Below are 25863 nucleotides of genomic sequence, written 5' to 3' on the forward strand. Positions count from 1 at the left end.
GAATAAACAGAACTCTTAAGACCCTTCTCACAAAATGAATTGAAGAAACTAATCTGTCCTGGCCTGTCCTGCTGCCTTCTGTTCTTTTTCAGATTAGATGCATCCCATCTAAGCCCCATTTGAGCTCATGTCCGGCCGGCCACCACCCATTGTGAACCCAGATCCTGGTTCCTTTGCTACTCTGGGATCAGATATCCTCTAGAGTCAGGTCCAGTCTTTAGCTAAAGCCCTTTAAGAGCTCCACAAATGGGTCCTGGAAAGGGCCCCACTATCGATAGCTACACAAGTCCATGGATATGTCCCTGTAAATACAGTATGGCTAAAACTTGGAAGTCAGACCCCCTGAAACTTAGGTGGATAGGTCCTTTTACTGTAATAATTTCTTCTCTTACAGTTGTCAAGGTGTCCAGACATGAAACTTGGTTCCACTACAACACGGATCTTCAGCTGAAGCTTTCTAAGACCTCAAAAGTTCTGAATATTTACCATTGTACTTAGCAGGTGTTCTGAATATAATTCTTTATAAGTGTTTGAGTTTAATTGACTGCCTGTGGTTCACACTGCCTTTAGCAAGTGTCTTGAGTATAACTGTTTGAAGTTTTCTAAGTTGTGCCTGAAAGGAAAATGAGCTTCCTATGTTAGTATATATAGATATGATATTTGTGTTGCCCTCACTTATGCTTCTTTCTTCTGTATTTCTTTCCTATTGTACTTAACAAGTGCCCCTAGCCCTTTTGCCTGATGTTTGTTTGCATGAAGGAGTTAAGTACAGAAAGTGTCAAACATTTGAGGGTATTTTCTGTTTCCAACCTACTGGTGATGAAGTTTAAAAGTGGGCGGAAATCTGCATTTATAATGTTGAGGGTCCACTTATCAACTAGACTCTTATTGTAGACCCCACTCACCCGGTGTCTTTGTATTGTGATACATGTGTGCTATTTGATGTTTCTCAAGGTCATGGTACTACCCCTAATTCAGTTTTGTGTGGCTCCCTAGATTGACAGCGTTATTATACCAAATGTGCTATAGGTCTGTATAACCTGATGCCTTTAAGAACTGCCCCTATGAGGAAACCTTCACTAATGGTGGAGCCTGTCCTTTATGAGAAAGTGTCTTGTGGGCCACCTACAATAACCCACACAAATATCCCCCTAATACCCCGTCTGCCTCCCTTACTATAGGTCCTAGCTCCGGCCCCTTGTGTACTACAGGCTACTGTAATCCCATGGTTTTCACTATCACTGACCCATATAACTGGAATGCCAATGTCCAAGTCCAGAAGGCCAGAGACTGTATGGCATTGTATATTGATGGTAAAAGGTGAGACCCAGGTACTGATGTATATGTCCGAATTGTATCCCACTCATGTGCTCCTGTCTATCACTCTGTGGTGTTTCCCCAGTTTTATGAAATTATGAAAGTAGATACTAATATCCTGTAATCACTAGAAATCTGTTTATATAGTTTGCTGAAACTATAGGTCAGACTCTTAATGTTAGCAATTATTTTGTTTGAGGAGGGACTGGTATGGGAGAACAGTGGCTATGGGAGGCAATGCAGCTGGACATGTTAAACCTGACTTCACAGACCCTCACTTTTACGTTAGGTCCACGACCTTCACGATGGGCCTTGTGAACCTCCATTGTTGCTTCCCACTGTCTTCAGCCCTTCAGACACTGCTTAATGGAACTTCCTATGAATTATGGTCAGCTCCTGATAGTTGATACTGGCTCTGTGATCTGTTTGCCTACTCTTGATTGCCTGTTAACTAGACTGGTACATGTGTGCTTTGCATGATTCGTCCCAGCTTCTTCCCGATGGTGAACACCTGGGAGCCCCTGTATTCAACACCAGAGGTCGCCAAAAGCGGTCTACTTCCACCAATTCCCTTAAAATAGGTGAATGGGGTGATGACTGGCCTGCAGAACGGATCATTGCTGCTTATGGACCTGACACATGGACCGAGGATGACACCTGGGGCTATCGGACCCCAATCTATATGCTGAACTGCATTATTTGTCTATAAGCTGTACTTGAACTGATAACCAATGAGACCTCCCGAGCTTTGAGTACCATTGGCAGAGCGAATGCTAAAATGTGCACTGCAGATCAGAATCGTCTAGCTTTGGACTATTTACTAGCTGCTGTGCCTGTGGTAAATTCAACCTTTCCAACTGTTGCCTTGAACTTGAGTAAAGTGATTGAGAACGATGTGGATCGTATCACCAAACTGGCTCATGTTCCTGACCAGACCTGGCGTGACCTTACTGCAGACTGGATCTCTGGTACCTTCGGCTCCTGGTTGCCCTCTGGTTCAGCATTGAAGATCATCTTGCTGGTTGCTGCCCTGTCTTCTCTGCTCCTTTGCTGCCTGCCCTGTATGGTCCCCATAGCCATAAAGCTGCTCCACTGAACTATGGACTCTGCTGTCAAACGTTCCACTGCTGCATTGGCCCTCTCCCAGTATCGTCCCTTACCCACTGGGAACCCCGACTTTCCTGACCCCTAACTTTATTTTGTCAGGCTTGGCTCCTTAGGTACGCCAGCCTGAAAGGGGGGAATGTAGGGTCATGAAATGGTTAACTGTTGTTTAAAATATTGCTCTGGTCTACATAGCTGAAGAAAGTTTACAATCTATTGACTTCATCTGCCTAAAATGTATGTCCCTACCTTACCACATTGTAAGCTGAATAGATAAGAGTTTGAGCCATGATGTGCCCTGCCCTTCTGTACATGTAGCATTTAGACCTGTAAGATTTAGATAAGCAGAGAAATGAGCTAGTTTCCTATAGGACTATAAGTTGTACCCCTGAACCTATCATAAGTGCTGGCTTAGGACCAATAATAATTGTAGAAAGTTATAGAAGTAACAAATGAAATTTGTAGTTTTTGCATATATTAGTTTGCAAAAAGGGCATAAAAGTCCGTGTATTTCCTGTTTCTGACACTCTAGTAGGCAGGCTATTAACTGCACTAGGGTCCCGGCATGCTGTGAATAAAATTTCTTGTACTTTCTTCACGCCTCTGACATTGTGTGTCCAAGTGACCTATCAAACCCAGTTATTACTGCTAACATCTGTTGGAAAATATAAATTTTTTAAGCCTCCCACTGAACTATATGCCATTTGAATGAAAAAAGCTTCAACCTGGATAAGAGAAAAAGAAGGAAAATGTTGAAAGTTCGTATATTTGATTCCCTGATCAAATTTTATATGGTTGGTACAGTCAGGCCTTACAGATTTACAGTTATCCTGCAGTAATTGTTAAATGTCCACATTAATTGTTAGGGGGAGTTCCCAACATGTTTGGGGAAGGGTACTGTGCAGTTAATGTAGAAAAAAGTATCTATCATATCTATCACATGTTAACTGCGGGGCAGATAATATGGAATACAGTTAGCTGCACCTCTTGAGTAGTTTCTGCTCATTTTGCAGATGACCTCCGGGGCTCTCCCCATTTGGGTCTATGAAACAGAGCTGCCAAGTTACCCATTCCAGGAGGGAAAGTTGGGTTGGGGGTTTTTTCTTGGGGAGGGGGGGGGGGTTGTTGCCAGTCCTGGATTTTTGCCAACCTCATCCTGTTGCGCTGATTTAAATGAACTACGCATTTGCCCTCGTCCGGCTTCAGGACTGCGCGTGCGCACACTCTCCCTCCAGCCGGCGGAGAGCCCAAGAGCTCCCACCTACAGGCTCCGCCTCTGGCTTTACTGCGCATGCGTAGGCCGTCTGGCAGCTTCTCCCCCCGAGTTGGACAGGTTCGGCGAAGCACTTCCGGGGCGCATGGGCGAGCGGAAGTAGCCGGTGCCGGAGAAGTCAGGGCCTAACGGCGGCCGCTGTTAGCCGTGTCTGTGGCCGGAGGGGGGGGGGGAGGGTTGCAGCAGCAGCAGCGCCGTCTGGAGGAGGCCTCGGAGGGCCTGGGCTGTGCCTCCTTCGCCGAGCTCTGAGCGCACCGACCATGGGCAGGTAGAGCGAGCGAAGCTGGTGAGTGTCCTTGGGGGGGGGGGGTTAGAATCTGCGTAACCGGGCGAAGAGAGCTGACAGGCGGAAGGGGAGACGCCCAGGTGAGTCTCAGCCGGTCGAAATCTGGGCTGCCCCCCCCCTGCTCTTTTGGGATCTCCATCTGCCCAGCCTTTTATTACCTTTAGAGCAGTGGTGTCAAACTCACAGCCCACCGGGTACTATTTTGAGGCCCTCGGTATGTTTAGCATAATCACAAAAGTAAAATAAAACAGTTTCTTGCTCAAATGTCTCTTTAGCTATAAATGACAATATTATTATTAAGACTTAGCCAAAAGGAAAGATTTATAAACTAGAAAGAGTTTTACCTCATGCAAAATTGTCATTTCTTTAATAAGACATTAACTCTTTTTTTCTGAGGCCCTCCAAGTACCTACAAATCCCAAATGTGGCCCTGCAAAGGGTTTGAGTTGGAGACCACTTGCAAAGGTCCATCAAGCCCAGTATCCTGTTTCCAACAGTGGCCAACCCAGGTCCCAAGTACCTGGCAGAAACCCAAAGAGTAGCAACATTCCAGAGCTGAGATTGTGATGTCATAATGCCTCATTCCACCAATGCGTAACAGACAACCTCAGCAGTGATGTCACAATGGCTTAACTGCCCTATACTTGGCTCACATAAGAGCTGCCATAGTGGGACAGACCAAAGGTCAGTGGTCTCAAACCCATGGCCCACAAGGTACTAATTTGAGGCCCTTGGTATGTTTATCATAATCACAAAAGTAAAATAAAACAGTTTCTTGATCACATGTCTCTCTAGCTATAAATGACAATATTATTATTAAGACTTAGCCAAAAGGAAAGATTTATAAACTAGAAAGAGTTTTACCTCATGCAAAATTGTCATTTCTTTAATAAGACATTAAATATTTTTTCTGAGGCCCTCCAAGTACCTACAAACCCAAAATGTGGCCTTGCAAAGGGTTTAAGTTTAAGATCACTGCTTTATAGGCTTATGGTGGCTGCTGCAGTACATCTGGCGCCATGAGGTACCGAAGTGGATGGCTTCAGCAGCAATGCAGCGTATTCTCTTTCTTTTCTTACTTAAGTTGCTTTTTGACCTGGGGGATTTTCTCCTTTTCATTTACACTGCATCTCTGTCGGAGCTAGGGCTGAAATATCATTCAGTTATCCAGGAAGTCTTTCCCTTATATCTCTATGATGCCACCAAAATTTGCCCCTTCCTCTCTTGAGCACACTACTCGGACCTTTGTCCACATTCTTGTAACCTCATGCTTAGACTGCTGCAATTTACGTCTAACAGGTCTCCCACTGAACCACATCTTCCCGTGCAATCTGTGCAAAACTCTGCTGCACAACTTATCTTCTGTCAACCTCGCTACACTGCTGTTTCCTCCTGAAATCACTTCACTGGCCCCCTATCTGCCTACATATACAGCTCAGACTCCTATTACTAACACAAATTTGTTCATTCTGCAGCCCCTCGGTATCTCTCCTCTCGTTCTCCTTATACACCTTCCCATAGAACTCTGTTCTTCAGATAAGTTGCTTTCATCTGTATCCTTATCCTCCACTTCAGTTCCTGACCGTTCCCTTCATCTCGCTGCCCCATAGGCCTGGAATAAACTACCAGAGTACGCCCATCATGCCCCTTCCCTTGTTCAAAAGTAGGCTGAAAACCCACCTTTCTGAGAGAACCTTCAACTCATAACCCTACTGCCCTCTGCTCACCACACTAGACAGCAGTTTAAACATCCCCTTCAACTGTACCCTGGCATCCTTTTTGTCTGTCATGATTGTTTAGATCAGGGGTGTCACACTCAATCACAAAAAGGGCTGAAATCTAAAACACAGGCTAAGTCAAGGGCTGAATTTTCTATTAAGATACACAATCTTAGTAGAAGAATAGATCCTTCCTCGCCCTGAGACACCTGTGGCACGGTCAGGCACTTCTGTGGAGCGCCCTGCTCCAACCTAGCTTTTACACCCTGGGACTGGGTCCTTCTACCTACAAATAAGTACTGAGGCAGCATGGTGAGGAACTTAGAGCACCACTTGGACCGGGGCTGCACAGTCAGTCACTTAGATGTGACACAGTCACCGAGGGCCACATAAAAAGGCCAGGCGGGCCGGATTTGGCCCCCAGGCCTTGTGTTTGACATGTGTGGTTTAGATTGTCAGCTCATTTTGAAGAGGGGCTGTCTCCCTTGTGACTCCATACAACACTGTGTATTTCTGGTAGCACTCTAGAAATAATAGCAGTAGTACTCTCTGGGAACTGCATTTTTCCCAGAAGAGATCAGACCCCTATTTCTTACAGTGATCTTGTGCTGGGAACCATGCATCACATCATGATTACAAGGCTCTTTATTTGGTTAATAAGGGGACGTTGCTTATTACATAATGCTATTTTTATTAAAAATAGTTTAACCCCCCCCCAGTCACACTGTAGAGCCACACACCCTTAAAAATTACATAATGCCTGGCGACCTCTCCCCCTTTTCAAATATGTGGTGCAATAAAACAGTACAAAGTTCCACATTTAATAATATAGTGAGAAGTCCATGAATGCAAAAACTGCCACATAAAAAAGTAGGTTACATGCATAAAAAGTGTCCACTCAAAAAGAAAAATCATTATACTGAACATTAATTTTCCAGTTAATCAGTACTGTACTTCCAGGGATATGCAATGAGGTTATCTGTGCTGACAGTTTCCCTTAACACTTTTCCTTATCAGAGGCCATTTATCAATTTCTAACTGCATGAGTTTACAGCAGAGCATGTTTCACTTTCAGTTCAGCCTAGGTAGCAAAGAATACTTAAATTACTGATGCTTATGTGAGGAGGGGGATTCCTGTATTGACTGAATCTTTCAAAAAAGCAGGAATTTCAGCAAGCAGGCCTCGGATGACACAGCAAGAAAGCTGTGTACACTTCTCCCTCGGTATTTGTGGGGGATAGGGGCAGAGCTGGACCGCGAATTGAGAAAAAACGCGAATAGCTTCTTGTCCAGCTCTGACCCACCCCTACCTCCCTCCCGCCTTCCTTCCCTCCCCCTCTCCCCCAGCATCCTGGCCTTACCTGGTGGGTCTAGCGGGCTTTCGGGGCAGGAGCGATCTTCCTATGCTCCTGCCCTGTGCAGATCACCAATAGGAAATGACTGCTGTGAGTTCCTGGCCGTTTTCCAGATGCTGGCCGTAGTAACCTGGCCAGCATCTGGAAAAAGAAGGGCAAAGGCTTGTAATGAAGTGTTGAAGGTACTCTTGTTTTAACTTTTATCCTTTTACTAGGTAGTGTTCAGAGATTAGGGACAAACACACAGAAAGGAAGTAGCATTATCTACATCAAAGTGTTAAAATATCTGTTGTTTTGGAACTACCTGCACAGTTAAGAGCTCCAAAGGTTATTTAGGCCCCAACAGAGAAAAGAAGGAGAAACGTTATGTGCACGACATGGCTAAATATTTTATGTTGGAGCTTTACAGTTAATGTTTGTTTGAGAGAGAACTATTTTTATATGCACCTTATACATTTGGTTTCTCCTGTTATTTAAGATAACCCTGCTTGAATTATGGTAAAGATACCAACCAGCCTTTCTGGTTATCTTTTTGTGTGTGTGTTTACAAACCGGTAAGAATTCCTTATGTTACATAACACATTTATCAACCCCTCCTCCTTCCCTGTCACACTGTGTCACACCACAGCTGACCCCCTCCACCCAGACGTTATGTAATTAGTGAGTGGCCCCTAAAGGTGTCACAGTGACCAGAGTCCCCTTCCCTAAAGACTGTGAAATGCTGTCTTGGCAATATCCCTATCTGACTAGGGAAATAAAAGAATAATATTACTTGAATTCTCATACTTTTAGCACATCCACACTTGGGATGGAGAAGCTGCAGTGATGTCTTTCAGAGTGTGAATTGGGTTTTATGTAACTGAAGTAAATTTAAAGAGATTTTGTTAATCTATCTATATATATTTATTTTATTTTTTTATATACATATAGAATCGGAGGTATGTGTGTATGTATGTGTGTGTGTATGTGCCGCGATCACGCAAAAACGGCTTGACCGATTTGAACGAAACTTGGTATGCAGATCCCTCACTACCTGGGGTGATATGTTCTGGGGGTCTCGCGGCCCACCTGCACACGTGGGCGGAGCTACAAACAGAAAATCAGATTTCACCCATTCAAGTCAATGGAAAAAATGTAAAAAGATGTGGGACCGATTTGAACGAAACTTGGTATGCAGATCCCTCACTACCTGGGGTGATATGTTCTGGGGGTCTCGCGGCCCACCTGCACACGTGGGCGGAGCTACAAACAGAAAATCAGATTTCACCCATTCAAGTCAATGGAAAATATGTAACAAGCTGTGGGACCGATTTGAACGACTTGGTATGCAGATCCCTCACTACCTGGGGTGATATGTTCTGGGGGTCTCGCGGCCCACCTGCACACGTGGGCGGAGCTACAAACAGAAAATCTGATTTCACCCATTCAAGTCAATGGAAAAAATGTAAAAAGCTGTGGGATCTCCAGTTATTTTACTTAGCAACCTTGACCCACCAAAACTTTGCAATGGCACAAGACTTTAAAGAGGTTACTGGCCAATGTAATTGAAGCGACTATCTTAACCGGAAAGGGACAAGGTGAAACCGTATTTATCCCGCGGATACCACTTATTCCAACAGATCTTCCTTTTCAGTTTAAGAGATTGCAAATTCCAGTGAGACTTGCATTCTCTATCACAATCAACAAATCACAAGGACAGACTATTACATACTGTGGAGTGGATTTAAGATCCCCCTGTTTTTCCCATGGACAACTCTATGTTGCTTGCTCAAGGGTGGGTTCACCCAAGAATGTATATGTTCTTGCTCCTGGAGGTGAAACTAAAAATGTTGTTTATAATCAAGTTTTGTGTTAGTTGTATTGTATTCATTTTATCAAATATTTCACTTTATAATTTGAATATTGTACTTTTTATAAAGCTGTAAAAAAATAATTTCATTCACCACTATAAAGTATCTTTATTTGAATCCATTTACAGTGTTATTGCTATAATTAAATACCCGTGCAACGCCGGGGCATCAGCTAGTAACATAATGTAAATGCAATAAAACATGTTCAAGTTTAGGACGTGAAATCTTAAAAGACAACGTAGGGATAATGCTGGTTTGAAGCATCTGCAGTTTTAAATGCTGTCCATTTGCTAAATCACTAAGGAAATGGCCCTCTTTGCCATATTCTTCAAATTAATATCAATATTACCAGCTAGTGGTGAGTTTGCCGCAGAGAACCACATTTAACGATGAGGTGGCGAAAAAGCATCAGGCACTTTAATAGAGATAGCAATCACCATAGATTTTTTAGCCACTTGCTTTTTTATCATAAGCATAAAAAAAACTCCACTGATAAAAATGCAGATCTCAACTAGGGATAAAGTTCAGAAAAAGTTCTACTGATCTTTAAGCACTTGGCGTTTTAGCTTACGGCGTTGACTCTACAACTTTCCAGCCTCTGCAACAAGTTGCATAAATGTCAGTAGCCATACATTCGCCACTCACTGTTACAACAAGGTCCTTGTTTTGCCACTCAATGGCTGTGTTAGGCAGGGATTTTAAACATTAGCTCCCAACCACATCTCCGTGCACAAAACTGCCATGCCATTGCCATGGGGAGCTGCCATGACATATAAAATCATCTAGTCAACAATGGTGTAGGGTTTTTTTTGTAATTGTTTGAACCTAAAGATGTTTCAGTTACTTAATTATGTGTTTTCTTTCCTAAATAGGTGTTTGGTGAAATATTATCCATGGAAATAATCACAGACCCACCCCATTATTTAACAATTCCTGTTTATTTACAGGTAGTCTATGAAAATGGCCTCTGTTTTCACTGGGCCTACAGCAGTAGCTGATGTAATTAAAGATCTAGATACTCAGATAGCTGTAAGTAAACTTCTGGAGCTGGCCTTAAATGAGCATGAAGAAGATGATGCAGTATAGAAAAGGCGCACCTTTTCCCATCCAGTTTTTGCAAATGCAGTCTGATCAGCTATAACATTGGGATCATCAAAATTAGAAATAATTTCATTTTATTCTTTAAAATTCATCAGTACTTGGGAAACCGGAAAATAATTTTCTTTTTTCTCTTGCTGTAGTCACCATTTGAAAATTGTTTGTGGTTTTACAGTGGGGTGGTTTGTTGTTTTTTTTTTTTTTTTTTAATGTTTATAATTACAGGATGGGCATACTGTCATTATTTAAGAATGAAAGGCCCTACCTTGACTATTGTCTTTTCCTGATTTAGTGGTTTGCAGATACTGGTGAATTGCTGTAAAGTTTGAATTGATGACTTGCAAACGTTAAACAATAATGAATATTTCAAGGCTTCAGCTCTCATAATCTAGGAAGATCAGCAAAAACTTGTAAAGCAGTACTTTTCCTAAAATTCAGCGGTTCCCCAACATGCATATAAACTTTCTCCTGTTAATATGTAATAAACCCAGAACAATTTTAATGATCCCTACTAAGAATGCAGAATGAATAAAGGCTGAATTTTGTCAGCAAAATGTGCAGAAATCCCTAAATTGCTTTGCTAGTTTAGAAGCTAAAATACAATTTTCACTTTGCATCACTTTAAATGTTTTTTTGTAGTGTGCATGAGCTTGCCGTGGGATAGTAATCTACTAAAATATTATTACTTAATCTTGGTGTGTTTTAATACTGATTTTGCATCGATTGTTAAAGTTAACCTAGGAGCCCTTTTGCTAAAGCTAAAGGACATTAGAATGTGTTAAGCGCTAAGAAATCCATTTTATAACTATAGGATTCCTGGCATGTAATGAACATTTAAGGGCTCCTTTTACGAAGGCGCGTTAGGGCCTTAACGCTCAGAATAGCGTGCGCTAAATTGCTGCACGCACTAGCCGCCAGGGCTGTGGAGTCGGTAGATAAATGTTCCGACTCCTCAGTTTTTTGTACTTCAGACTCCGACTCCAGTACCCGAAATTTCCTCCGACTCCGACTCCACAGCACTGGTTAATTTTCAGATCGTTAAAATGGAATGTCAAGTTGAGAGAAATGAGCATTTTCGACACCACCTTCTTTTTGCTTTTAATCAAGGTTCTAAGGCCGCAGAAGCTGCTCGCAACATTTGTGCTGTGTACATAGTGGGTGCTATAGGTGAAAGAATCGCTCGTGATTGGTATGCCAAGTTCATAAATGGAGTCGGTAGATAAATACTCCGACTCCGACTCCTCAGTTTTTTGTACTTCAGACTCCGACTCTGACTCTGCAGAAGCTGCTCGCAACGTTTGTGCTGTGTATATAGTGGGTGCTATAGCTGAAAGAATCGCTCGTGATTGGTATGCCAAGTTCATAAATGGAGTCGGTAGATCAATGTTCCGACTCCGACTCCTCAGTTTTTTGTACTTCAGACTCCGACTCCAGTACCCGAAATTTCCTCCGACTCCGACTCCACAGCACTGGTTAATTTTCAGATCGTTAAAATGGAATGTCAAGTTGAGAGAAATGAGCATTTTCGACACCACCTTCTTTTTGCTTTTAATCAAGGTTCTAAGGCCGCAGAAGCTGCTCGCAACATTTGTGCTGTGTACATAGTGGGTGCTATAGGTGAAAGAATCGCTCGTGATTGGTATGCCAAGTTCATAAATGGAGTCGGTAGATCAATGTTCCGACTCCGACTCCTCAGTTTTTTGTACTTCTGACTCCGACTCCAGGTACCCGAAATTTCCTCTGACTCCGACTCCACAGCCCTGCTAGCCGCTACCGCCTCCTCTTGAGCAGGCGGTAGTTTTTCAGCTGGCGTGCGCTAAAAACACTAGCGCACCTTCGTAAAAGGAGCCCTAAGCTTTAGTGAAAGGGCTCCTAGAGAAAGAGCAGTGGTAAATTCTAAAAAGGGAAAAAAAAAAAAAAAAATCGCTCTGCAATAGTTTTAGAGAAAGATAATCTTTGTTAAAATGTCTCCTTTCAGGACGGGAGAACAGTTGAATTATGTTCTACTTTGGTATCATCACTTTAGATCAGGAATGGGCAGCCTTGGTCCTTGAGAACTGCAATCCAGCCAGACTTTCAGGATTTCTCCAGTGCGAGTATGCAGGATAACTATCGTAACTATTAGGGCTCCTTTTACAAAGGTGCATCAGGGCCTTAACGCGCGGAATAGCGTGCACGCTAGCCGCTACTGCCTCCTCTTGAGCAGGCGGTAGTTTTTCGGTTAGTGCGTGCTATAGCGCACGCTAATCCGGTTTGTATGTTAAAAACGCTAGTGCCCCTTTGTAAAAGGAGCCCTTGGTGTAATCGTTCTCAGTTTAATCTATTATTTTATAAGGATCATCAGAGTCAAATGCAGTAATTCTCCATTTGCTTTATAGAAGAACTGCTCAAATTGTCATCGATCCTTTATTCTTACTTTGCTTAATAATCATTTAATAAAATTCATTTTTTTTTAAACTTTTCTTAAATAAATACTGCTTAAAATTTTCAGCTAGAGCATTTATCTTATTTAGCTGAAGCTCAGTCGGCTGGGGACCTCTGCCGACAAATCTCGCCGCACCCCCATATATTATCGCATTCTGCCATCTAACCTATTCCGTTCTTTAGACAAAATATTTATTGTATGCACGTGTTAACACCCATGTTAAGTCACTAGCAATTGTTAAAACTGCTACCTCTTATTAAGTAAGCAAACCTATAAGACATTGATAATTCAGGGAGAAATTGCCGAACCTATCCTGCACTGTTATAAGATCCAACACCCATGTATGTTAACCTGTTCTGGGAGAATGAGCTATAAAATTGAATAAATAACCATAAATTTCATGCAAATCCTTTGGGGAAATCCTGAAAATCTGTCCAGATTACGGCCCTTGAGAACTAAGGTTGCCCACCGCTGCTTTAGACAGTTTGCCTGCCCTGCTTGTGTCTAACCATGTTAACCCGCTAGGAGAGCGTACAATGCATTGAGCTGGAGTTTCTCGCAGTTTGCGTTTTTCTTCACACAGCCAAATCCAGCTGGGTAGATTTTGTGCATACCAGAACAGTAGTGAACCTCATTCCTAAGCCCCAGGGTATGTGAAATAGGATCATCCTCTGTTGGTTATTACGGATCATGTTGCTTCTCCTTGGAGGAGAGATTCTAGGTTTGACCTGCAGGAAGGGGGAAACATTTATCCATTCTCATGGCCCAATCTTTTGTATCCAAAACGTTAAAAGTAATAACCACAAACCTTATTATTTATCTGCCTGAAGAGTGGGACAATGTTAAGTTTGTAATGTGCTTTAGGACTAGTTTCCAGCTAGGAGGTTACATATCACTCCACACCGGAAAAAAACAAACAAACTACCAAATGGTCCTCAAGGCCTACAACTACCTCGACTTTAGAAAATTACTCAAAACTCACCTATTCCGAGACCAAGACCCTTAATGCCCCTTTTCTATCCTCCTCCTCCCCCCCTTCTGATCTACTCCCCTCCCCCGTCTCCCTCCTCTCCCCCCTACTTCTCTCCTTGCTGTTCGCAACTCTACGATCAATTTGATATGTAACCACTTGTAATCTCTGTCTAACTAATGTGAACCACCTAGAACTCTTCGGGGTATGGTGGTATACAAAAATAAAGTTATTATTATTATTATTATTATTATATGTTGAGAAATGAGTTCTTCAGTGTCTTTTTGGAATCATACTGAATTGGTATGTAATAGAAAGGGCAAGAAAATGTTTGTTTGTTTTTAATTCCATCAAGACCTGAACTTTAAAGAAGAGGGAACTCGTAATTAAAGCTTATTAACACGTCTAAAAACCCACCCAAGCCAACACTTGGATGACCTAAAAGACAGGTCATCCAAGTGCCGATAATCAAACCAACTTTCTGGAAATGCTGTGGGACTTTTTATGCTTCTGATTGCCGTTGTGTGCCCAGAGCTGAAAGATATGTATCTGGAGGAGTGGGTAGGATGGGGTCCGACCTAGACTTAGTCGTTCTGCAGAGATAATTGAATGCTTTACTAGACATCCTGGACGAAACTTAAACGTTGCAAGTTAGCTGATGTAAAAGCAGGTGTAAGTGGCAAAAAGGTATCCAAAGTGACGAGATAACCACTGCAGAGACAACTTAAAGACCCACAAACACTCCTCCGGTGATCATGGACCCCCTCACACTGCAACAAAGATCAGAATAAAAAAGTACATACCTGTCTCCAGAATATCAGCACCTGCTACAGGAAAGCCTAGTAGAGCCACATACAGATGTCAGGTAGCCTGGAGGGGTGGGCTAGTGAACCATAGAGAGGAGGACCCAAGTCCATAAGCCACTCTAACCACTACATTCATGGTGAAAAATGTGAGCCCACCAATTTGCCCCCTCCCCCCAACCCTACTGCCACCTGCAACCATAAGGGCTATTGGGCTTGTAGATTGGAGGGTATGGTGGTTTTGGGGGGATCACCATATCCTATAAGGGAGTTCTGGTGAGATGTTTATCTGGCACCCTTTTTGTGAAGTTCACAGCAGTGCCCTGTAAGGTGCCCCACTGCTCTGTTGCCATGTCTGGGTGGCCAGTCCATCACAATGCTGGTCCCTCCCACATCCAAATAGTCTTGTTCTGGGTATTTGGGACTTGGACGAATTTTTGGTTGAAAATGTGGTATAAAGATAGACAGACGTACTTGTTGTCTGGACGTCCAGATAGACAATTTTTTTTTTTTTTAATATATTCTAGACGTATTTTTTTCGAAAATGGATATTTTCCCCCTGCCGTTTTGGGCGTCTAGTGTCATACGTCCGAATTGGACTTGGACGTATCTTTTGATCATGCTTCTCCACAGCTTTAAAATATATTTTCTCCTTATCTGAAAGTATGTAGCGCTATATTTTACGACTATATGCACAGGTATTATTTCCACCTATTCCAGCTCAGTTGGATAGACTGAAAAACGTAAAAATATGTGCCACTTCCTGAATCGGAGACGTGTTTCTATGCTGATTTGAGGGTATATAGTATTATAGTGATTGTTGCTCTGAATTTGTAAAGAAGATACCAAGTACATCTTTTCATGAGTTTCTTAGGGTGTCATCCAGGTGCAGATGTACCCTCATGTCGAACTGACTCCTGCCAGTCATGCCTGCCTTGTTTTTTTCCAGGCATGATAACGGGGTGGATTACCAATGCTTTTTCCTGTACAATGTGTATGTTGCAGCTGCCCAACCTAGGAGGGGCCAGAACCTGCCTGGCTTTGGACTCGAAGCAATGGAGAGGGAGCTGCCGTAGGGATTTGAAGATGTCGGCCATAAGTAGGCTTTGTACAGTTAGTTTCTTATTCCATTTCTCCTACTAGAAACTTGAGCGCGTAGCTAAAAATGAGAGATGGTAACACATTTTTGTAGAACTGTATGTAAGCCTAATACTTGCATCTTTTGGTTTGGTTTATTTTATGAGAGTGTAAACGTTTTCAATATTTCAGGAGACCCTAATGTGATTTTCTTGGCTGGAGGAAGAGAGTGGTTCTCCCTTCATACCATTTGTTTGTTTCCATCTCTCAGCTGATAGGTTTGGGTCCCCACAATCCCAAACAGAAGCAAGACCTAGAAAAGCTGTATGATCTCCAAGCAAAAGCCCAGCAGATAATGAACCAGTTCGGACCCTCTACCCTGATCAACTTGTCCAATTTCTCCTCTATCAAATCCGAAACTGTCAACACGCCACAGCAAAGCCCTATGGCCAACAGCACTGCTGTGGCAAAGATGCCTGGAACCCCCAGCGGAGGAGGCCGTATTAGCCCTGAAAGCAACCAGGTAGAGCAACCTTATCCACATTTCAACTTTGTTGTGGCTCGATCTATAGTAGCATTTCAGCACAGGTGACCAGGAACTTGGCTGCGTTGGCATAATCGTGAAATGCACGCAGGGTTATAGTTCCTTTTGAAGAACACAGTAACTTGGTTACTTGTGTTGCATATGTGAAAGTAACAAAACAACAGAAGCAAGTTCTTGCCTTAAAATGTAGCACACAGGGAAAGAAAGGCAAGCGAGATGTCTAAATCAACCAATAGTTTCCTTTATTAATATGTCACTATGGGTTTCATAAACCAAGTATGGAAACTAAAGTGTTTCCCCCGAGGAAGGCAGTTTACACTGCCAAAACTGGAATTCTAGGTGTGACCTTAATTTCCATACTTGGTTTGTGACAAGGCAAGGAAATAACCCTCCAAATGAAGATCGGACTTGTCCACGCACTCATTTTATCAGTGGTCAATTATGGATGAGAAAGCTGGACACTACGGAAACAAGTCAGAAAGAAGATTGAGCTTTGGTGCTGGAGAAAGAATTTTATGCATGCCATGGACTGCCAGAAGAACTAACAAATCGATTCTGGAAGAGATCAAACCGTCTGTCAATCCCCTATCTATTTAGCTGAAAACCACGACTGTTTGAACTAAATGAAGTTGTAGTTGTTTTTCTTTAAAGGGTGAATGCATTGTATTGAGGGCATGGTTTAGTGAGTAAAACTTTGCCAGGCCTCAGTATAGATATCCTGGGTATAGTTTGACCCGGTGTCAGGTCAAAAGCGCGCCGAGACAAAGGCGCGGCCAGACAATTGAGTGCAGCGCGGAGGTGCGCGCCGCTCAAAATTACTGTTTTTAGGGCTTCGACGGGGGGAATCCCCCCACTTTACTTAATAGACATCGCGCCACATTGTGGGGGCATTATGGGGGGTTGTAACCCCCCCACATTTTACTGAAAACTTCACTTTTTCCCTGTTTTAAGGGAAAAAGTTAAGTTTATAGTAAAATGTGGAGGGTTACAACCCCCCATAACGCCGGCGCGATGTCTATTAAGTAAAGTGGGGGGGGGTTCCCCAACAAAACCCCCCGTCGGAGCCCCTAAAAACAGTCATTTTGAGCGGCGCACACCTCCGCGCTGCGCTCAATTGTCCGGGCGTGCCTTTGTCTTTCGCGCCATTGTCTATGAACCGTTTGACCCTTGTATAAGTTTTCTCTTTCTGTTCCTCAGAGTTTGTATTGTAATTGGATGAAAACAGGATGTTCTTCAAAAGCTGATTCTTGGCTGATGGCTTAGCAATACTATAGTGGCGAATGCTTTGGGATCCTAGTTGGTTAAGACATGCCTTATGTATGTAAATTATACACAGCACTATGATAGTCCCACTGTGTGATCATAATGTCATTCAGATGTTAGAAAATTCATTTGTCTGCTCTGGAACTGGCTCCCATTTCAGAGAAGTCTTTGGTCTATTGTAGTTGCCAATGTTTCATTGTAAGTGTTTCATCTGTTAAAGGAATTCTGATTTTTTTTTTTTGTTTGTTTAACTGTTAATTTAACATTAGGTTTTAACTAAGAAAAAGTTACAGGATCTGGTGAGAGAAATAGATCCCAATGAACAGCTGGATGAGGATGTGGAGGAGGTAAGCAATGATTTAGCAATTCTGTGCTAGATGATCAAGGTTCAAGGTTTATTAACATTTGATTTATCACTAAATCTGTTTACAAAGCGATGTACACAAGTAAAACATAAAATATAGAGATACAAAATTAATACGCAGTAACATAAGTTTAAGACAAGACAAGGGAAAGAAAGGGCAAACAAATAAGGGAAAAAAACATAAGGGAAAGGGTTTGGTTAAAAAATTAAAATGCTAAGAAAAGATTATATAATACGTCTTTAAAAAGGTGTGTTTTCAAAGATTTTTTAAAAGAATGCACATCTCTTTCAATTGTAATAAATTGTGGAAGAGAATTCCACCATTGTGGGCCCAGGACAGAGAACATGTCTGCTCTTCTTATTCCTATTGTTTTAAGGGAGGGTATGACTAATAAATTTTGGGAGGATGATCTTAATGAGCGAATGGGATTGTAAGGAATTAACATTCTTGATATAAACTGAGGCTCATTATAAACTAAAGTTTATAAAGAGAATACAACCAGATATGCTTTCAGCCAGTGCCAGTGTTCATTTCCTCTTAAGCTGATTAAAGCATACCGTCATGTAGGTCTTTGTTAATGAATCATTCTGCTGTTGGCTGCTTCAGTATTCAAAGGAACTGATCAACATCTAAAGTCAAATTTAACTAGAACCGTTAAATTTTATGTATGAGTGACCAGCAGCCATGCCAGTGCTTATGCATTTAAAGTCACGTCCTCAAAATAACAGTTCTAACGTATTCAGCACCCACCAGTCACTTTTGCATATCACTTCAGCAGTAATATTTAAACAGATGAAGTGGGATGTGATACAAAAAGTGCAGTGTGTGTTTCTTCTACACTTTGCTACAATGGCATTGAGCTTCTCTGATTTCATTCCTTACAAGGAATCCGAGCCAGTGAGCTTTGCAGGGTGATAAGTTTTGAAGCTTCATCTCTGACATAAACTTGGCAGCCATGACTGGAGGAACTGTATTTGATTTTCTTCTTTATTTTGGCTGTCTTATAGATGTTACTGCAGATTGCTGATGACTTCATTGAGAGTGTGGTGACAGCAGCATGTCAACTCGCTCGGCATCGCAAATCCAACACTCTGGAAGTGAAAGATGTGCAGCTGCATCTAGGTATGATTTTGCATGTTCATTCTCTTCACCCTCTACCCTTCCCACTTGGCTAGAGAAGGCTGCTTATAGCAAATTACTGTACTTGGTTATTGGGTTTTAGTTCACACCAGATATATTCCTGGATTTGCCTAAATTATTTGCTATAAGACTAGAGATTCTTGCCCTCCCCCCCAACCCCACACACATTTGAATGTGAAGAGGAACTGAATAGGCAGGACTGACTCTGTGTCCCTCCTTGCATGAACTTGTATACCGTATTTTCCCATGTATAGGCCACGGCCTATACATGGGTTTTGCAAACTGGCCTAGTGGGTGCAACTTGCTTAAATGGGGCGACCTATACATCATCTCTCCCCCCCTTAAATACCTCCCTCACCAGTAGTAAGATCGGGCGTGTTTTCATGTGTAGGCCTTGTTGAGTGGCACGGATGGCTGCCGGCTGCCTCCTCCATGCTGTGGAGGGCAGGAGCAATGTTTGCTATCTCAAGCCTGTGTCCCACGCCGATTCCTGATTGGCTGCCATCAGTTCTCAACTGCAACCAATCAGGAATCAGCGCAGGACAGAGGCTTGAGATAGCAAACAGCTGTCCAGGATGTTTGTTTCACTCAACAAGGCCTGCATATGAAAACACACCCAATCTTATTACCGGCAAGGGAGGTACTTAAGGGGGTTGTTGTATAGGCCGATTTATTTTTTAAATCTCTTAGATAAGCCGCAGCTGGTAACATGGGGCGGCTTATCTAAGAGTTTTAAAACGTAAATCAGCATTTTCTGCAACCTACACTATGGGGCGGCCTCTACATGGGGAAATACAGAATATGCCTGTATGGACTGAATATTGCAGTGCATAAATCGCTTTTCTTACCTTTTTTTTTTTACATCCAAGAACGGCAGTGGAACATGTGGATCCCAGGTTTTGGTTCTGAAGAAATTCGACCCTACAAAAAAGCCTGCACGACAGAAGCTCACAAACAGGTGAGGTGCTTTGTAGGGTGTAGTGTTAAAGATACCTAAGGAAGGGACCTGTCCTGTTGTTAAAATGCAGAAGTAGAACACTTGTTTCTAGTCTTGCTCAAGCTAAATTACCTAGAAGAAGAGATAGTCAAATGTGTCGGTGGTCCTCCATTCTACTACAGACATATGGGTCCTCAAAATTTAATTTTCTATTAAAACGCAAACTGGCTGCTGGTTTAACACCTCTTCAGCCGTCTCTTTTGAATTAAATGTCTCTACTTAAGTGATTTGTTTTCTGGGTGGAGTTCTTCACCATATATATATATCTTTTTCTTTTTTGAAAAGTTGATAATTTTATAAAAGAGTTTTGAAAATAACATTTTTGGGGTGATGGCAGGAAAGTGGTGCAAACATACGTTAAAAGCTATTTTTTTAAGACTTAAAGAATATAGCAGGTGTAAGAAAGGCAAGGGATATGCAAAGCAAAGTTTCAGTTATAGGAAGGCTGTCTAGTACTGGTATCTGTTAAGTTTGCACCTCAAGGCCTGTTACATCTTTCAGTTTTGAGAACAGATTTGTATGTTGTAAGGTGGCCTATAATGTACATGCATTTGAAGTCATCCTGAGCTTATTTTGCATTGGCCTGATAAATGGAGTAAAATTTCCAAAGGCTGGTTGGATAAAATGGACCAAAAGAGGCATCACAATTAAAAATTTACCATTTTATTTTTACATAACGGAAAAATGAAAGCCTAGGACTCGCTGAAAATGGGAACGACTGAGGCAAAGACTTTGGTGGGGGTTGGTGTTTTGGGGAGGCAAAGGGAGTCCTAGAATAAATTACCCAAAGTCCAGGATAAACTAATAACTACAAGCTAGTTTCTAATGAAGAAAAGACCTTGGGGTTTGTCTTGGGAATCTGAGTTAGATCCTCCATCCGTCAAGAGTAAGCAGATAGGGTACACTTTAGAGGTGCAGTACTCTGATCCAAAGAGAAAAGGAAGAGTGCTGCAGCTATGACACGGTGACAGGAATTCATCATCCCCGCGGGAAACCATTCCCTTGTCATTCTTTAAGGAGAGAAGGAAGAATCGGAGTACGAATGGGCCCAGCCACTGACCCTCAAGCCTTGCATTGAAGAATGCTGGTATAGAAGGACTGAGGTTGAGAGAGACACTAAAGAATGACAGTCTCTGGTATCCAGAGCTGATATTGTGATGTCATAATGCCTCATTCCACCAATACCTAAAAGCCAAACTCCTCAGTGATGTCACAATGGCTTGATCGTCCTATACTTGGCTCACATAAGAATTGCCATAGAGAATAACATGGGGATAATTGTCCCCACAGTTAACTGCAGGAAACCATCCTCTTATCATTCTTTAAGGAGAGACGGAAGAATCAGAGTATGAATGGGCCCAGCCACTGACCCTCAAGCCTTGCATTGAAGAATGCTGGTGTAGAAGGACTGAGGTTGAGAGAGACACTAAAGAATGACAGACTTGGGTATCTAGAGCTGATACTGTGATGTCATAATGCTTCATTCCACCAATAAGAGCCTCATCAGTGATGTCACAATGGGTTCCTTATCCTATACTTGGCTCACATAAGAATCAGAGTACAAATGGGCCCAGCCACTGACCCTCAAGCCTTGCATTGAAGAATGCTGGCGTAGAAGGACTGAGGTTGAGAGAGACACTAAAGAATGACAGACTTGGGTATCTAGAGCTAATACTGTGATGTCATAATGCTTCATTCCACCAATAAGAGCCTCATCAGTGATGTCACAATGGGTTCCTTATCCTATACTTGGCTCACATAAGAATCAGAGTACAAATGGGCCCAGCCACTGACCCTCAAGCCTTGCATTGAAGAATGCTGGCGTAGAAGGACTGAGGTTGAGAGAGACACTAAAGAATGACAGACTTGGGTATCTAGAGCTAATACTGTGATGTCATAATGCTTCATTCCACCAATAAGAGCCTCATCAGTGATGTCACAATGGGTTCCTTATCCTATACTTGGCTCACATAAGAATCAGAGTACAAATGGGCCCAGCCACTGACCCTCAAGCCTTGCATTGAAGAATGCTGGCGTAGAAGGACTGAGGTTGAGAGAGACACTAAAGAATGACAGACTTGGGTATCTAGAGCTAATACTGTGATGTCATAATGCTTCATTCCACCAATAAGAGCCTCATCAGTGATGTCACAATGGGTTCCTTATCCTATACTTGGCTCACATAAGAATCAGAGTACAAATGGGCCCAGCCACTGACCCTCAAGCCTTGCATTGAAGAATGCTGGCGTAGAAGGACTGAGGTTGAGAGAGACACTAAAGAATGACAGACTTGGGTATCTAGAGCTAATACTGTGATGTCATAATGCTTCATTCCACCAATAAGAGCCTCATCAGTGATGTCACAATGGGTTCCTTATCCTATACTTGGCTCACATAAGAATCAGAGTACAAATGGGCCCAGCCACTGACCCTCAAGCCTTGCATTGAAGAATGCTGGCGTAGAAGGACTGAGGTTGAGAGAGACACTAAAGAATGACAGACTTGGGTATCTAGAGCTAATACTGTGATGTCATAATGCTTCATTCCACCAATAAGAGCCTCATCAGTGATGTCACAATGGGTTCCTTATCCTATACTTGGCTCACATAAGAATCAGAGTACAAATGGGCCCAGCCACTGACCCTCAAGCCTTGCATTGAAGAATGCTGGCGTAGAAGGACTGAGGTTGAGATAGACACTAGAGAATGACACAGTTATCCACGGGGATGGGATTGGTGATGAATTCTGCCACTGTCATTCTCTACTTCTGAGCAACCATGGCCATTCCATTTGAGGTGCTGAAGGAGAAAACATGAACATGAAAAAAAGAATGCATTTTCCATTTAGTTTGCTGTATGTATAAATACATTTTACTGACTGTATATGACGGCCTTGTGAGGGAAGTAAATGGTGCTCACCTGGTCTGAGAAGCCTTCCGTCCCTAGCTATTACTTTTTGCAGTTTTTTGACATTTAGGGCCTGATTCTGTAAAGGCCTCCAGACTTGGTGGCCCCCGATTGCGTGTCAGTCACACATTGGCATCCTTTACGGAATCTCGGCTAATTTTTCCCCTCAGGTCAGATGCCTTAAATGTAGCTCCTGCTTCCCTCCCAGCCGGTTCTGCTCCAGCCTTAAGATCCTGATGAAGGGTTTCACCCGAAACCGGTTGATCCTATGACTATCTTGGTTTCCCGCAATGCTCATTGACTTCATTTGGCTCGCTTTAAAAGCTAAGTTGGCTGTGGTTTCATTTTGTATCTTGGGGATTAGGCTGGGGAGGACTCTATGAGTGGGTTTTCAGTTTGATTCACTCTCTCACTAGTTCACTGTTGTGACTTATTTATTGTTAGTATTTCTGCACAGTTGATTTTGCACACTAGGGACGCCCGATGATGGTGTGCAGGCGGGGTAATACACCTCCGTCTTTGTAAGTGGAAGCGCTGGAGTTTGTTCTCCCGTCGCTAACAACCTCACACTGAGAGCGCCCCTATTCTTCAATTGATATTTGGCACCTGTGTGGTTTGGTTTGTTGGGAGTGATTAGCTGACAGACACACTCATAGAGTCCTTATTGACATTTTTTGCCTCCTTTTTTGTATCTTTTTAAATGTAGGCCAGCATTTTTCCGGCCTCCATTTAAGGCGTCTGTCTCATATCTATGGAGACGCTTAAACACGCCCAAGGCCACTTCCGGGCGAAACCATGCCCACACCCCGCCTCGGGCTTGCTTAAGTGTCCCTGTGCATCTCTGTAGACACACGGCAGATGCCTTCCTTGCAGGCGTTCTTCCTCACAGTATTTTTTCTAAAAACGTGCATTCTGATTTGCTGGCAGAAAAGCGGTAGAACGCCTGCTGCCACCCAAAATCGGTACACACGTTTCGAGAATCAGGCCCTTTGATGGCATTCTGCATTTTTCAAAGGCTAAATACAACCTCATGATTCTTTAATTTCTATGGATTAACATATTAGAAATATACCATCTGTTAATTCACTGTGTGGGTTTTATTTCTGTTGCAGAGAATGGCTTTAATACGCAAAACAACAAAGAAATAAACCAGCAGATTGGCACTGAACTGTTGATTGTGCATTTCGGCAAATGTGCCCCAAGCTAGAGCCTCCAGGGAACATGCTTTTGTTTGGGAAGTAGAGGGTTAACATTTCTCCGAAGCCTTTATATATATTTTTTTAAGTCATTGGCTTCAAGAGCAGCAATATACCTAGTGCCTGTGAGGACCTCTGCCCAAAGGACAGTGTCAATTCTTCCCTCGTTCCCCAGAGGAAGGTGACGCTGTGGAAGGACAATGTGTGTGACTTTAAGCTTTCATATCTAAGTGATTATGCAAGTCATGGTCTATGGGGACAGTATTGGACTTATCTAAGGATCCTTGTTTCTGCCCTGTGTCTCTGCCTTGCACTTGTAATGTCAGTGTTTATATAAATACAAGCATTTGATTTCTGAACAATAAAGTTATTAATCTAAATGGAGCTGCTGCCTGTGGGCATACACACATCTGTATGGGAGCTCTTGATTTTGGGTTCTGCAAACTTCGTGGTGTGAGAGCTGATTTTGTTTATTTATTTAAACCGTTCCTAGGCAGTTTAAAGCAAAAACAAATAAAAAACTTGGATCCATCCTCATCCACATCTAAGACAGGAATGCTTGACTAAATGTTTTCTCAACTGTTTCTTGAGCAAAGACATCTCTGATATTCCTCAGTCAGTCAGGCAAATTACTGTATTCTATAACTTTGGACCTCTAATCGAGAATTTTTCATAAATGAATCAAGTACCACTGAGTTGTCTGGAAAGCAGATGACCAGGACTAGTTTGGGAAGTCTTGGATAGTTCTGAGGTTTTAATCATTGTTTTTTGTCAGCTGGAGACTAAAAAGCAGGTATTTCACTTCATTTTGTCCTCTAAACATAACTATGTATATATCACTCCTTTATAAAATGTAAATTCATATTTATATTAAAAATGTTACATAATATTACCCATCTTCAGTCCCTGAGCCGCAAAGAAGAACATGTCGTCTAGGTGATCTTGTAGGAAATTAACCCTTAATGTTGTCTTGTACATCTTGGCCTGGACTCTCAAAACGGTGCTGTATGTTAGGTGGTGGTGGGTGTAATGCTGCGTAATTTAATTGGTTTAATCAGCACAGTAATTGACAGCGCTGTTTAAAAACCAATTCTCATTTTAAAAAAAGTAGGCGCTGGAATAGAGTTTCTTGATGGTGTCTACAGTCAATGTAGGTGTTATGGGTGGAGTTGATGGCGGGCGCAGCTCTGCGCAATTCTCCATCAAAGGTAGGAGCCAGAAATGTAGGCCTTTAAAACCTCGGAGGCTGCGATACTGCAAACAGCGCCGTAACGTGATTGATTGCGTGACTGGTGCCTTTTTTTAAGGCGCTGTTTGCAGAGTCTGACCTAGAGAATGACACGGGGACAAATTTTTCCCCGTGGGAACTCATTTTCCCGTCCCCATTCCTGCAAGCTCCATCCTCATCTGCACAAGCCTCAAACACTTTAAAATCGTAAGTGTTAAGGTAGAGCTTACAAGAATAGAGCAGGGATAGGGACCGCGACAAAACTCACGGGGACAAGTTTGTCTCCGTGTCATTCTCTAGTCTGATCCCTTAAGCCTTAGCATATTTAAATAGATTCATTAGCAGAAACCCAGGACTTAAGAAGTTTAAATGTGGAATATTGAAATGGTTCTTGCCTCTGAATGTTCCAGGCTCCCTCCTTATCAAAGGAAGAGGGATTTGAGGTTCTGTAAAGCGAATTACTGCTATTAATAAATAGTAATAATTTGCTACTACTATTTGTGATTTCTGTAGCGCTACCACGCACATTAAACACAGAAGAGACTCCCTCCTCGAAAGAGCTTACGATCTAATTCTTGAAAAGCTTTTTATTTCTATTTTTTTAAACCCTAGAATTAGCAAGATATGCAAACTGATTAAGTGTTTTTCAGCTGCTGTCCATAATGCAGATTGAGGAAGTGTCTAATATCATACACTGCCTATTTGATAAGATGTATGCAAATAGGCACTGTTTGTTTATTACACATAGAAAATGGTGGCAGAAAAGGGCCATAGTCCATCGAGTCTGCCCATTCCAAGTATCCGCCCCCCCTGAATTTACTCCCTTAAAGATCCCACGTGAGCATCCCATTTTCTCTTAAAATCTGTCACATTGCTGGCCTCAATCACCTGCAGTGGGAGTCTGTTCCAATGATCCACCACTCTTTCGGTGAAGAAGTACTTTCTGGA

At 42.5% G+C, this 25863-nt stretch overlaps 1 protein-coding gene across 2 annotated transcripts; it reads left to right on the plus strand.

Moving 5' to 3' along the window:
- The first annotated feature begins 3712 nt into the window (after nt 1–3712).
- Nucleotides 3713–24574, plus strand: TAF12 (TATA-box binding protein associated factor 12). 2 transcript variants are annotated; one of them, XM_033957232.1, is made up of 7 exons: nt 3713–3980; nt 9851–9932; nt 15548–15799; nt 17353–17430; nt 18456–18570; nt 19458–19546; nt 23604–24574. In XM_033957232.1, exons 2-7 carry the CDS (start codon nt 9858–9860, stop codon nt 23637–23639), a joined length of 645 nt encoding a protein of 214 aa, XP_033813123.1. In that variant the 5' UTR covers nt 3713–3980; nt 9851–9857; the 3' UTR covers nt 23640–24574. The 2 variants fall into 2 exon arrangements, with proteins under 2 accessions (XP_033813123.1, XP_033813124.1); XM_033957233.1 differs by lacking the exon at nt 9851–9932 and having other exon boundaries at nt 3722–3980.
- The last annotated feature ends 1289 nt before the right edge of the window (nt 24575–25863 follow it).

The sequence above is a fragment of the Geotrypetes seraphini genome, chromosome 8 (genome assembly GCF_902459505.1).
Source record: "Geotrypetes seraphini chromosome 8, aGeoSer1.1, whole genome shotgun sequence".
Classification (NCBI taxonomy): Eukaryota; Metazoa; Chordata; class Amphibia; order Gymnophiona; family Dermophiidae; genus Geotrypetes; species Geotrypetes seraphini.